General features: G+C 41.5%; 1 protein-coding gene across 2 annotated transcripts in view; it reads right to left on the reverse strand.

Moving 5' to 3' along the window:
- ARHGAP10 (Rho GTPase activating protein 10) overlaps nucleotides 1-9,882 on the reverse strand; it is a 139,008-nt gene extending 129,126 nt beyond the window's left edge. For both annotated transcript variants that reach the window (XM_041489271.1, XM_041489270.1), the window contains exon 1: nucleotides 9,605-9,882. In XM_041489271.1, the coding sequence (XP_041345205.1) occupies nucleotides 9,605-9,758 (154 nt within the window). In that variant the 5' untranslated portion in view covers nucleotides 9,759-9,882. The remainder of the gene's footprint in view (nucleotides 1-9,604) is intronic.
- Nucleotides 9,883-14,656: the final 4,774 nt, after the last annotated feature.

Consider the following 14,656-nt stretch of genomic DNA (forward strand, 5'->3'; position numbering starts at 1 on the left):
CACAGTCACCCTCCTGGCTGCCAGGGCACTGCTGACTCACATTCAACTTTCCATCGACCAGGATCCCCAGGGCCCTTTGCACAGCACTGCTCTCCAGCCCCTCATTCCCCAGTCTGTCTGTACATCCAGGATTGCCTCATTCCAGGTGCAGAATCTGGCACCTGCCCTGGATGGACTTCACCTGGCTGGTGACTGCCCAGCCCTCTATTTTGTCAAGGTCTCTCTGAAGGGCCTCCCTGCCTCCAGGGAGTCACCAGCTCCTCCCAGTTTTGTGTGATCTGCAAACTTGTTTAGTATCCCTTCCAGTCCTGTATCCAAGATTTAATGGAGATGCTGAAGAGCACAGGGCTTAAGATGGAGCCCTGCAGAGCACCACTAGTGACGGGTCTCCAGTCCACACCCTTCACTACAGCCCTTTGTGCCCAACCTGTGAGCCAGCTGCTCACCCATTGCATGGTCTGTCTGTACGGCCTGTGCAGAAGGACCCTGTGACAGACACTAGCCAAGCTTTGCTGAAATCCAAAATGTTTACATCAGCTGGCTTCCCTTGATCAATTAGCTGCATTACCTTTCATAAAAAGAAATCAGGTTTGATAAGCAGGAATTTCAATACCTATGGTGTCATGCTCCATATATAAAGAGGGAAGAAGGAGGAAGTGGAGGAATGTTTGGAGTAACAGCATTTGTCTTTCCAAGTAACCTTTACATATGATTGGGCCCTGCTCTCCTGGAAATGACTGAACACCTGCCTGCCCATGGGAAGTGAATAATTCCTTGTTTTGGTTTATTGATGGATGCTCATGGCTTTTGCTTTCCCTGTTGAACTGTCTTGATCTCAACCCAGGAGTTTTCTAGCTTTTACCCTTCTAATTTTCTCCCCAGCTGGGAGAATGAGCAAGTGGCTGTGTGATTCTCAGTTGTTCACTGGGATTAAGCCATGACACTGCTAAACATTATTAAAAAAAAAAAAAAAAAAAAAAAAAAAAAAAAATTCTAGGTAGCTTGATTTCATTTAAAGATGCTGAATCCCCTGGAACAAGGGAACAGCTACAATAGGCACAACAGAAATTTGAAACTGTGCATTTTGAAATGACTGAAAGCATAAAATGAAACACAATAAAAGAACAGTAATATTACCACAGAGCAAGTGTCTGAGAGCAGACTGGACAAAGTCAGCTTTATTCCTGTAAAGCTTGCAGGCTGAGGAGTTGAACAGGCAAAAGCTTTGGAGAAACAGTCCTTTGGCTCGTGACTGAGTTTATCAGTCAGTCCAGGCCTCTCCAACAGAGAACTTACAACCCAGGATTTTAAGAGGAAAAAGGCATGGACAAGTTACACTGCTTTGCTCTCAGAGCACTGATGTGTTCCAAAGACTGACACTATGCAGCAGTCACAGTCTGTTAATCCACACAAGCTGCAAGCTCAGCCCCACACCAGATTTCTAAGAACTGGGACCCACTGTCAAAATGATATTTTGACAAGTTTGTGTCAGGTCCTCCATGACGTGGCAGCGTGCTCCCTCCACCTGTTTGCAAGGCAGCAGGGTTTCTTTTGAAGAAGCACATTTTAAGCAATTACACTTTTATGTAAAAATGCTACAAGTTTCCATATACTTTTGTTCCAACACACATACATTCAAATATTAGTAATATTTTTCAAAGTAAGCAACTCTAATGACTGACAAAATCACAGATTAAACCAAAACGTTTACATCAGTTGGCTTCCCTTGATCAACTAGGCGCAAACAAAAATACAATGTTCTTTCTCTGCTTGGGAAAACATCCCAGTATTTGAGATTTGATACAATAAGGCTTAAACACTTAATGTATGACAAAGTTCATACTACTCAACATTAATTATTTCATTATTTCTAAGCCCCCATGCCTCATGGGGGAAGCCTAATGGATGAAATGGACACACTCAAAGCTAAAAAACATTCAGCAGCAACAAAGTGGCTGAGAACCTATTCCTGGACACCACACGCACTACAATGTCCTTCAAGGCCCAGCTCTGGTACAAAGCCCTACTCAGTTTCATCCTGGATACTCAATTTTCCCTGCCAAATTAAACAAAGCATTGTTTTTCCTCTTCAAGGACATGCAGTCCCAACCAGCCAGGTGCACATACAAAAGCTGACACGGACCCAGGGAAGATGTAACAACCAGATCTACTGAGAGACAAAGCCCCTCTCTGACCTACCTCCACCTGCCCAGTCCTCTCATTTAAAGAGGCAACAACAAGCAGTTTATTCAAAGGTCTGGGCTGTAGTAAAACCACAATCTGTTTAATAACACTGTGATTTTCCATCCCTGGAGATTATTTTTCCCCTCACACTGCTCCTTTCCCACAAAGGACAAGCCTAGCATGAATGATTTACAGGAACTTCTGATTTGGCCTTGGCCTATGATGGCCACATAGCTTCTGAGGGCCTGGATGTTTTCTATTTTTATCCTGAAAGATGAGCAAACACACAGGAAAAGAACAACAAAGGGAGGGAACAAAAACAGAGCAGAAGGAGTAAAAGAAAAAGAACATGGTATCTGCAAGAAGCTCCATCCATAGTTACAATCAGGTATGCAAAAACAACATGACATTGAGGTTATCTGTCAAAATCTGCCGAAATTATCCGTTTAGGAAAAGAATTGGAGGACAGGTAAACCAGGCCACACACTCCACTTTCCAGTAGCTTATTTCCCAGTGAGATACCAAGACACATGTTTTGGACAGAAGGCACACATTTATCCCAGCTGTATAATATAGGGCTTCATAAATTACTGCCCTCTCTCCATCAAAGTCACACCCAGAGGAAAACAACCTCCACAGGAGCTGCTGGGATGGAGTACAAGTGCCTGCTTCAACTCATTGCAAAACTGATGGCTGAGTTTAAATTTGGCAAGGGAGATGGGTTTGACTTAGCAACGAGGCAGATTTTTTAGGTGCTGATTAAGATTAACAACTACAGTGGGTGGCAGCAACCACCAGCAGAGAAATGTTACATTCCCTGAACAGTATTTTCTTAAATTATTCTGCCAATATATGCCCAAGTTTATCTGATCACATATTTTACAATCATTAGATACTCCAGAAAGCATTCAATTGCTCCAAGTGTCTTAATTAGCTAACTCAGAAACTTGAAGACTTTTACAAGATAACCAAAACACTGAGCATATTGTAATATCTAAAGGACAACTGTCATAGAACAGTAAATATGATACTGAATCCCAAAAAAGTGGCATTAGACACAAAAGGAAGCCCCATCAGACATGAGCAAATCATAAAAATTATCTCAAGAAGCCACAACCCACACTATCTAAACATTAAGCATATTGCCAAGATTCACATGATGTGAACTCTCTCTCTAAAACAGCCAAGCCCCTGGTTTTTAGGTTAATGTGCTAAGTGTTGCAGTAATGACTGAGGTTGGCATTGTAAAATGAAAGCACTACAGTCAATGTAAACCTTACACATTAATTATGTAATGTTACAAAACAGCTGGGAAGGAGGAGACAAGTAGTGGGATGCAACTCTTCAGTGCCAGTCCAAACCTGTCTCCATGTGCTTCCTGTCTAAAGCACCAGCAGAGCACCCAGCCTGTTTGCTGTTTCCCAAAAAAAAAAAAAAATTAATTTAATTTATTAAAATTAATAAATTAATTTTCTTAAATTAAATTCTTAAAATTAAATTAATTTAATTTTAAGAATTTTAAATTAATTTCTTAAAATTAATAAATTAATTTTCTCCTTCCTGCCCCTTGGAAAAACATCTGGGCCAGGCAGAAAGAGATGTTCTGCCTCAATAAAACTTATCAAGTTATTTCAGACTGGACTTGAGAAGTGTCATTAGTGTCATAAGGTCAGCTTGCTAAAATTTACAGCATTTTTGCAATACAGAGCTGGAAGGCACAGGTTCATTTTAGGAAGAGCATACACCTACAGCCTTAGCAGTGGGCTGATTTTTCTTAATTGCAAGCAGGTGTTGGCAGTTGACAGCCTGTAGGGCTAATCCACTTTTTTTTACAACTCCTTAGGATAGACTGAGATTCCATAGAATTCTAAAGTTACCTTTCTTGTCATTTAAAAAAAAATCAAGGAAAAAAACCTTCTCAACATGATCTACTAGACAACACCTCTAAAATTTATAAACTTATTTCTGTTTGTTTTGTCCTGCAGACTGACAATTACACCTATCAGTGATGCTCTCTTTAATGACCACTCACACATTTCATCTAAAGCTGAAAAACGATACCTTTTCCCCAAATGGTTACAAGACAAAATCACTTCCTTTAATGACAGTTTTTTTCATCTCTCAGAACTGAGAAAATCCAAATAAATTCATGAATTTTCATATTTTCTGATATCACAGATGTTCAGTAGCACAATGCTCTGCTTTCAATACAGAAAAAAAAAATGAACAGTGGAACATCTACAGGACAAAGACAGTAATGGAGCTAGTTAGTAATTCAAGCTGAAAAGATGAGATTCAAGCTGACAAACTGGCATCCTCCACAGAATGAGCCTGACACTTTTTATAGCTACTGACACAGTAACGAATGCTCTACTTGGGGTGGAGCTAAACAAAATGTTCTTTAGAGTACTGTCTTAAATATAAGTATTTCCCTGGTCCTTGTACAGAAACAACTTTATCTACAAGCAGAAAAGAAAAGAAAAGAAAAATAAAGTGCTGTCATGGTTAATTAGGCCTCAGCTGTGGCAATTATCTTGAAGGGAAGGGAAAAACAACATTTTATTATGTTATTATCAGCAGCTCTTTCTTAAGGGAAATCGCTATTAGATGGGCCCCAAAGTACCTGTTTGCCTTAGTTTGCTAATGAGCTCAATAATGGAAACACTTCTAATAGAAAGTTGGAGGTTTTTAAAGGTACATACAGCTCAGTAGCCTTTGCAATACTGCCCTTGAAGTAATTTTTATCTAACGTGGCCCTAGCACGTGTATTTCAAGTATACTGAGTATATTTCAAACTTAAATCTCAGAGCATTCACATACAACATTGATTTGCTCATGGTTATCACACCTAAAGGATGCCTTACAATAGAAACAAAGCCTGGGAGTGAGTTACTAATTGAAAAATAAAATAGCTTTCTAAAAGGTTAAATGTAATGATTTATTAATTCAGAGGTTTCACTGAATTCAAGGCAAAATAATCAAATATAGAGTCCTAAGTAACCTCAGATGACTAGGAAATTTGGCACACAAGTTCAACTAAAACCCTCTTGCAATATTCCCCCCTTCCCCATTAAGTAAGAATAGCATTAAGTTTTTACTCAACCTTTGAATTCTACCTAAATATTTAGTGAATGCCCATTTCTTGTCTAGAAGTTATTAATAAGCCCTATATTAGTGGGTTTATCTTACTTCTTTGACATGTACTGGAATGTCAGTAGAACATTTTTGTTGCAAAAAGAAATTCCTAAGACTTCGAAAGCTGGCACACATTACACATGGTTTCATAACTGCAGATTATATTAAGGAAAGCTTTAAAAAATAGACAATTAGTGCTTAAGAAAAAAATGCACCACAGCTCAAGTGGTCTGAGAGGTTTTTATGTGGTGTTATTATGTGAATTACCACAGCTTTTATATTTACATAATAATATATACACCAAGTCAGGCCAAAATCTAACTAGACCAGTGTCTGGAAGGTCAGCCACCACCACACACCAAGACAACTGGCCAAGAAAAAGCATATGGGTTTGGACAACTCAGGTACCAAACTGGGGCTTGGGACTGGATTAGGTTCTTCAGTCATCTTTGTTAAAACAAATACTCATCAGTAACTCTATATTCCGACAAACTCTTTCTACACATAAAATAAATTTGGTTGCCATTTTGTATGCTGTCTGGAAGAGTGAAAGAAATAACTCTTCCATGAAAAACACAAAAAGAAAATGGCAATTAGAAACAGTCACTGAGTGTACTGGGCCGCACTGGATAGCCAGGATGCCCACTGCATCTTCTGTCTTCACCAGCCCATCACAAAGTCACTGCAGTTGACTCAAACAGAATTCTGCTCCAATTGGCACCTAAATCCAAGAATGGGAGGCTCTGCTTTCAGGCACGTGGAACAGCTGTGAGCATGCACTCATGAGTATCCTTTGCAAAGGCCCTGTGAGAAGGCCAAAACCCGTACTTGTTCTGACTCTTCCTACTCCACTTAGCACCTCATTAGCAGTGACGGCTCCTGCTGCAGGTAAAGCAAAAAAAACCTTAAAAAAAGTATTTTCAAAAGCCACCCAAAAACCTTACACTTGTGTGAAGAGACCTAGAGTTGGATCAACACAGAGAGAAGAATTCAGACTAAATATACAGTATTTATCCAGTGTATTCTTTAGCTTCCAACAAATTGCACTGCCGATTTTTAGGAGCTCAGAACTAAACCTCTTACATTTCTTTTATGATTCACAATAAGGATTCTCTCATCAGGCACCTTTAAATTCACTTTCAATGAGGCACAAGAACCTCCATCCAGAAGTGATTTATAAACTCTATTGATCCTAACTTGTTTAACTGAACTGGAATCCCCTAAGAAATATTGCATTTCTATTTTAAAAAGCATATGTGAATACCACTTATATTTACTGATTAGTAACAGTAAATGGGTTTGTCCTCCATTTAAACACACTTAACTGTCATAAGAAAAGGAAGAATCACCTACTGTTTATTCATCCTTCCAATATTTAGCTTGAACTAGACAACTCAGTGATTCATAACCTTACACAGGAAACAGACAGCTTTGAGCTACTCTTGTTTATCTTTCTATCACATTCTTGAAACTACTGAAACTTTAAAGTGTAAAGATACACTTGAAGTATGCTTCACTCTGGAAATTGAACAATTCAAAAACGCAAAATATTTTGATTTTTTTGTTCTCTTTTTTAAGCAGTAGAGTCCTGTACTCACAAAAATTAATTCTGCTGAGTTTTAGGTGAAAAGTACCACCTCATACAAGTGAGGAGACAAATGGAAAAGAGCCAGTGAGAGGATCCACATCATGTTACTGTTGTGCCCTGCAAGACACTGATAGTTCCTATGAATTTGAGGGAGTGGTAGCAGTATCTGCTATCACCTGTCAAGATGTAGCCCAGTGCAGGCAGCATCAAAGTCACTTACAAGGCTGTCTGTCAGACAGGAAGAGGGATCTATTCAATTGCATCAGTTATTCACACCTAAAGAATCCCCATAACATTTGCTGCTAGCTTTACAAGTGAAATAAGGAAATTGCTAAGGGAGGGAAATGCTGACAGTGTCTATTGCAGTCTCACAAATTACACATCTCCCACAAATTCAAGAACAATAGTGCACAACTATGTTTTATACTTTACACACCATTGAGAGCAGCTTATCGCACTCTCATATCAATTACACCAGGTGCAAATCTCATATTTTAACTGGTTCTAGAAACAGGGAATATTTTAGCTATTATCAAGATTATATTTTTTGTTCAAAAGACTAAAACAATTTTCTAAAAATTGTCAGGAACTGTTGTTTAAGAGGCAATTATCTAAGCTCACTACACCCTGCTTTATTATCACATTCTCAAAATTGCAGTGAAAACTCTTTGCACAGAAAATGCAGTTTGGAACACAAATGAATAGACCACTGTGTCTAGACCACTTCTCAAGCTGGGTTTTTGGAACAAATGCTAATCCCATTTGGTTTCCTGACAGCAAATGAATCAGGTTCCTCAAAGAATTTAGATGATAACATTTTCTTGTGAAAACACAAGGAGGGCCAATATCCTAACCACTGGGGTTTTAGTGGGTTTTAGCCACTGGGCTTCTTGTGCTTCCTCTATTTCAATTTGTCTTTAAATGTCTGTTGAAAAGTGGCAGTCATTCACCAGCACCAGCAGAAGGCAATTCAGCTTCAAACCTGTCACTCAGGGCACTCTAAAGAGGAGAGGCAACTGCAGAAACCTGAAATGTGGGAAGAAGGGTCTAACCTGTTTGTACTTTGTACAAGCATGCTGAAGATGTTTGTTAGAATAAGGTACAGCAACTAAACTCAAGAATAAACCTTCTGACTGTCATCTCAGAAATGAAGGCAGTGCTTAGACCTGAACAGGCAGGATCTCAGATAGCCTCTGTAAATATTTCTCATGGGCTAGCCCAAAGCATTTCATGGAGCCCTCTCAGGCCAGGTGGCTCTGGCCAGCACACTTGGCTTCCACCACACACAGGAAAGCACCCTGAGCACTGCACACAAAGCCATTTTACCAGCACAGGATTCTGATATGCTGTGGACACCCAGTTGTGGACAGAGTGCTCATTTGAGTTGGGGCTTTCCTCACCACAGCCAGCTCCATGCTTTCAAATTAAGTTATGTATACATTACTGTACATGAGCAACTGAGAGCTTAGGGCAGTTGCCAAAATACTGTCTAGATGCTTAAGGAAGAGAAATTGAATGATTTCCCTCTACTGTTCTTATCCAATTTTGAGAGACTTTTTTATTTTATACTCCAAGTTAAAATGATATATACTGACACCTCAAGTCACAGATTTTGAATAATCCTCTAAGATCACAATTTGCAGTAACTGAATGTTAACTGGCCAAAGAATAAGTTACAGACAAGTGACATCAGACAAGTGACATTTGATACAGCATTTTCTACTAGAGACAAAACCAGAAAACAGTGATTTTTATCTACAGAAATGAGTTCATTCTAGTTTTAAGAACTTAACCATATCCAGGCAGCTACACTGATCAAACCACCAGCCAAAACCCTATCAGTTTCATGGAAACATCCTGACAGCATGGTTTCCTGGCTTCAGAAGTTTACCATACCGTAGGTGCTATGCACTTCTGAGAACACAGTGCCAGAGTGCTGTATTAGTGGTTTATTTGAAAAATTGGTATAGCAAATCTTCCTACTAAATATTTAGGTGACTACACCACTGTGTCTTATGTTAAATGGAAAAAATACACAATAAAATAACAACAAAAATACTAACATGCTTGAACATAGTTATTCAAGGCAAAAAACATGATTCCCACATAAAACAGATTCTAGCTAACTATTTATATACGCTACGTATATACAACAATTAAACTCAAAATTAACGAAACACGATCACATTTTAAGAGGCCAAAGGCATAGAACTCGAAACCAGTGCTGTCAGCACAAAACTAAGTCTGATAATTCCTGAGCACACTTCTTTTGACAGAGGTATTTTCCAGCACAGCAATGCACAGGCACGCCATGGTTACGGCCAGGTACGCGATTCGCAGCCGCTCAGCTTGCAGCGCGCTACCAACACCTGGGACCGAGTCCTCCAGGCGGCTTTCACACGGCAGCCGGGGCTGCTCCGGGCTCGGCACCGCCGAACACAGAAGCCAGGCCCGGCCCAGGAACCGGGCAGATGCAACAGGAGTCACCCGGCGCTGCCACCGCCTCTATCCCTTATTCCCCTCCGCGGAGAATGGAGAGGACCCGCGTCTCCAAGCGGCTGATGGGGAAGCCAAGGGAGAGGCTGGAGAACGCCAGTTCAAAGCTCTGTGCCACAAAGGCGAGCGCCGCCGGCTCAAAGGCGAAAGCTCCCGGCGCCGGCCAGCCGCCCCCGCAGCTCCCCCCGCCCCACCACTCACTCTTGGTCGCGGCGATCAGGTTCTTCCCATCCTTCAGCAACTCCTTGATAAACTTATTGGTCTTCTCCAGCTCGGCCTCGTGGGCTCTCACCCGCTCCCTGAACCAGGGGCTGTCCAGGTAGCAGTCGCTAAACTCCAGGGGCTGCAGCCCCATGGCTGCTACTGCTGCCGCCGCCGCACCGGGGCTCGGCTCCCCGCGAACCGCAGCACCGCCGCCCTCCGCAGCCGCAGCCACAAAGACGGAGCAGCAGCTCCCCCCACGCAGGGCTGGGCGCGGGCACAGACAGCCTAGCTCAGCGGAGCCGCCCTCCCGGCAGCCCCGCCGGGACACGCCCGAACGGGGCGGGCAGAGCCCACGGTCCGCCTCTTCCGAGCTCCCCGCGGTGGCGGCACCGGGCGAGGTGCTGGGGTAGCGCCGGTGCGCCCGGTGCCCGGGGACGGCGGCTGAACTGAGGCGCTGTGGGCGTCCCCGAGTGGAGAACGGGGGCAGGTACCGCTACCAGAGAGAGCCCTCTGCTCCGCAGTGACACCTCGGCAAGTTGGAGATGGACAGTCACCAACCGCGCGAGGAGCCAGTGCAGCAGTCTGCCCCTGAGACGGCACAACCCTGGCTCTGTGTGTAGTCTGGGGAACCGGAGAGCAGCGCTGTGCAAAGGGCCATGGGGGTCGATGGAAAGTTGAATGTGAGTCAGCAGTGCCCTGGCAGCCAGGAGGGCCAGCCCTGTCCTGGCGAGCATCAAGCACAGCATCGTCAGCCGAGTAAGGGAGGGGATTGTCCTGCTCTGTTCTGCACTGGGGCGGCCTCACCTCAAGTGCTGGGGGCAGTTTTGGGTGCCACAGTATAAAAACGACATTAAGCTATTAGAAAGCATCCAAAGGAGAGCTACGGGGATGGTGAAAGGCCTTAAGGGGAAGCCATATGAGGAGCAGCTGAAATCACTTGGTTTGTTCAGCCTGGAGGGGACTGATGAGAGACCTCATTGCGGTCTTCAACTTGTCTGTGAGGGGAAGAGGAGGCACTGATCTCTGTGGTACCCAATGACAGGACTTGAGAAAACAGCGTGAAGCTGAGTCATAGGTGGTTTACTTTGTGTATCAGGAAAAGGTTTTTCACCCAGAGGGTGGTTGAGTACTTGAACAGGCATCTCAGGGAAGTGGTCACAGCCTCAAGCCTGACAGAGGTCAAGAAGTATTTGGACAGTGCTCTCAGGCACATGGTGGGATTCTTGAGATGTCCTGTGTTGGGCCAGCGTTGGACTCAATGATTCTGATGGGTCCCTTCCCACTCAGCATATTCTATGGTTCTATGATTGTACCAGCCATTGGGCCCCCCGCACCTCATGGAACCTCTGTGAGCTTTAGGAAGGGGCTGAGCAGGCTCTCAGAGGAAGGATGCACAGAGCAGCACATGGGCTGCTTGATCCAAAATTGGCTGTGGTGGTGGTTGTCTACCAGCTGAGAAGGCTGGTGTTGCTCACCCTATGCCACGTGTCTGCAGGTGAAATACTCAGTAAAGGAGATACAGACTCACCTTTATGTCTTCATTCAACAAACTACTACAGTCTTGTGAACAAGAACTGTGGCAAGAGCAAGACCTTGAGAAGACCACTCAACGCTGAATTGTTTCAGTTAAGAATGTTAGGAAATTCGTGAGGAAGACACAAAAGGCTTATAGTTATATTTGTGTTTATAATTTAGCTATAATTCATGGTTTCAATGGTTTGACAGTAGTGCAATTCAGAGTGCTTTTGTGGGATTTTCTCAGATGATTGGGAGGTATATTTTAGTCATGAGTGTCTCCTTTGGGAGTCAATTCAATCTATTTTTTTTTTTGTATTTCAGCAAACTGGGTTCCTTCTCCATTTGAAGCAATGATCTTTGGTATTAATTAAATGTATTATTGTTGGGCCCACAGTAAAGCCTAAACTGCATGTCTGAGATGAAGATAACTGGTGGTGTAACTATCAAGCTTTTTCTGTATGATCCCATGCACTGACCTGGAGAAGTCAAGTATGGAAATAGGTGGGCACTTTAAAAATCTCATTTTTAATTACTCCTGTTCATAAAGCGGTATATTGAGAAGTATTCAATTTTGCAAATATTTGGGTTTTTTAATACCTGTCCACTTCAGAGCCTGCTTCAGAAACCAGACTGAGGATGTGTATTACTCATCTGGCAGCAACCACAGAGCTCAAGTGAGTAAACATAGAATTTCATGATCAAAGGGCAAGATCATGTCCTCATTGTTCATGTAGATAAGGATGGTAAGAAAACACAACTATGTAAAGACCGGGGCAGGGAGAAGGGGCTTGACATGAAGGCTCATGGGTAAGTGTAGTTTCTGAAAGTAGTCTGAAAATGAGCGTGGCCCCTTCAAATGAGATGCTGCCAGAACGCGCAGATGATTTGCCTGAAATCACAGCAGACCAGGAGGGGCTATTGAGAGACGATCCTGAACGTTCAGTTTCTCAGCCAAGTGTTTCACCTGCTAGATCACATTATCTGCTGATACTTATTTTCTAATATTACTTAGCTGAGAAGTTTCTATGCTACTCAAAAATCAGTTTAAAAAGAAAAAGGAAACCACCTTAAACAAATAACAAACAATCCTTATCTCTGTTTAGATTACTGGAGCAGCATTTCAAGTATAGGTATGCCTTCCATGGGTAGCTTGTTTACTTTGTTCTGTAGTTGTCTTCAGCATTAAAGTTAGAATAATATTTTTCATGTCTGTTTTTAGTTATTCTAATTTCCCTATTGTAATATCACTGAAGTGTTGTAAAGTAGTGGGATCCCATGCTTTGTGTGGTATTGCCTGCACTCAAATTAAGTTGCTTTTTTTTTTTTTTTTTTAATTGAATGTTTGTCTTAGTCCTGGGGATTTTTAGCTGGCAAAAAACCCAGCAGGCCTGAAATTTAGATTTTTCCTACTATGACAGGCCCATCAGGGGAAATTGGTCCACCTGCCTCAATCATGTGGAATAAAAATGTATTCCTTTCTAGTTGCACCTAAAAAGAGCAGTCAGCCCAACAGAACACTTTTTTTTTCCCCAGAATAAAGACACTCAACTTCTATTTACATAATAAAACAAGAAAGCAAACTCACTACTAAATTGATTTCTACACTCTATCCAGTTAATCAAAACAATCTACTGGATTCGTACCACCACATATATTAAATATATGTTTTCCTAAACTTGACCCACCAGTTGAAAATATTGTCACACTCTGAAAAAGCAGAATTATGATTTAAAACAAAAGCTAGAACACTGGGGAGAAATAATAACCTTTTATTTATGCACAACAATTACCTATGTAATTAACAACAAAAGGAGTTGCTCTTTTACCACTAATTACCACTAATTAAGGCTCAAAGTGGCTTTATATCAGAAAAATCTCTGCTTTTCTGCCACTCCTTACTCAAGGTCATCAAATTTTACAGCCTTCTTGTAGCTTCTTTTAAGAGACTATGACATAGATTGACTGTGTGAAGCTGTAGCAATATCCTGTCCATAAACTGTGTATTTCTATTTGCTTTGGTTATTTTCCTTTGACATTCACTGCAAGTGTGGTTTCTGGAAATACCCTCTTCAAGTCATTTTATACAATAGGCAAACACCAGCATATCACGTTTTGTTCCATCTTACCTTCCTTACGTTCTTTTGAGATCACCATTCTGATTTTTATGAAAGATGATATTCTGATGTGTGTCTGATTGTGTCTCCAGACTGCATGTTAAGGAGAGACAGATTAGAAATTAGTGAATTTAACTTTCAGTTTTACTGATGTTTTGTTACATAGAATTGATATCAGCTCCCACCATTTCCAACAGACATCTGTTTTGTTCAAAACATCATTAGCAACAGCAGCCTTCCAAGGAATTATAATTTTTTGTCTTTGTCTAAGCACTTTTACCCGTGTCATGAGTTTAACAGAGGGTTTAAAGAGTTTCCTTCTAACTCCCATTTTGCTTATGACAGTGTCATTGCAGTTGACTTGCAAGGCCTTAGGAGTGTCATGCATATATAAGATACCTCGAGGCTGCATGCTCCCTCTCCTCTCATCCATCAGCAGTTCATATATGTAAACAGACTAGTCTGCAACCACCCACGATGCAGACCAACATTATTTATTCTACTGTCAGCCAATCTGATTATTATTATGGAAATCATGTATATCTCTGATGGGCATTCCTTTCTGGCACTCCTTTACAGCACAAGCTTTACCCAACAAATTATTTTAGAAAGCAGCTGTATGTTTTGTCAATGTTACAAAGCATTGCATCCTGGGGCCATTTTTTCCTGAAGTGTTCCATCAAAAAATTGTGAGTATGAAATTAACAGCCTTTGAAATGAATGGACTCTTGTGAATTCCAAGGATTTTACACTGCCATATTTTAGTAATCTTCACAAATGGGTCAAAGTAGCACACAGTACTATTTCATTTATGCTTAAAAATATGCATTATAAAGAATTTATGCTACCCACTAGCATTTATTTGCTCTGACAAAAATACAGCTGAATTCGTTTGGACAACCATGGAGGCCCAGAGATAATTGCCCATTGCAGTATTTGCTACAATCCAGCTCTTGTTACACCTCACTGACCACAGGTGATAATTGCATTGTGTTTTTTCTCTCATTCTCACTCGTGATGTCCCACAGGTGCTAACATTTTCTTTGCCTCATACTATCATTGTCTAACTGGAAAGCATAATTAAGCCAAAGTCCAAGAAGGTTGTTCCCTATCTGTAACTAATTTAAAATTCACAGCTTTTTTTTTCTTCCAAAACTGAATGAAGGCTTGTTGGTACCAATTGACAAGTTGATTTAATAAGGTATTATATCCTCCTTTGGAGTTCAGTCCTCATACGAAGTATTTGATACTTTTTTGATACTGATACTTGCACATCCTCATGGACTTCATTCAGCCCAGGTGCTTTACCAGTTATGTTTTTTCTAGCACAACTCACAGTTTAGCTGCTACAGCTGCTACAGCTAAACTGTTCATTTAGACTCGTGCTCCCACTCCGCATGTGCTCTGTTCATCTTGT

The sequence above is a fragment of the Pyrgilauda ruficollis genome, unplaced genomic scaffold (assembly GCF_017590135.1).
Source record: "Pyrgilauda ruficollis isolate IOZ18807 unplaced genomic scaffold, ASM1759013v1 scaffold91, whole genome shotgun sequence".
Lineage (NCBI taxonomy): Eukaryota > Metazoa > Chordata > Aves > Passeriformes > Passeridae > Pyrgilauda > Pyrgilauda ruficollis.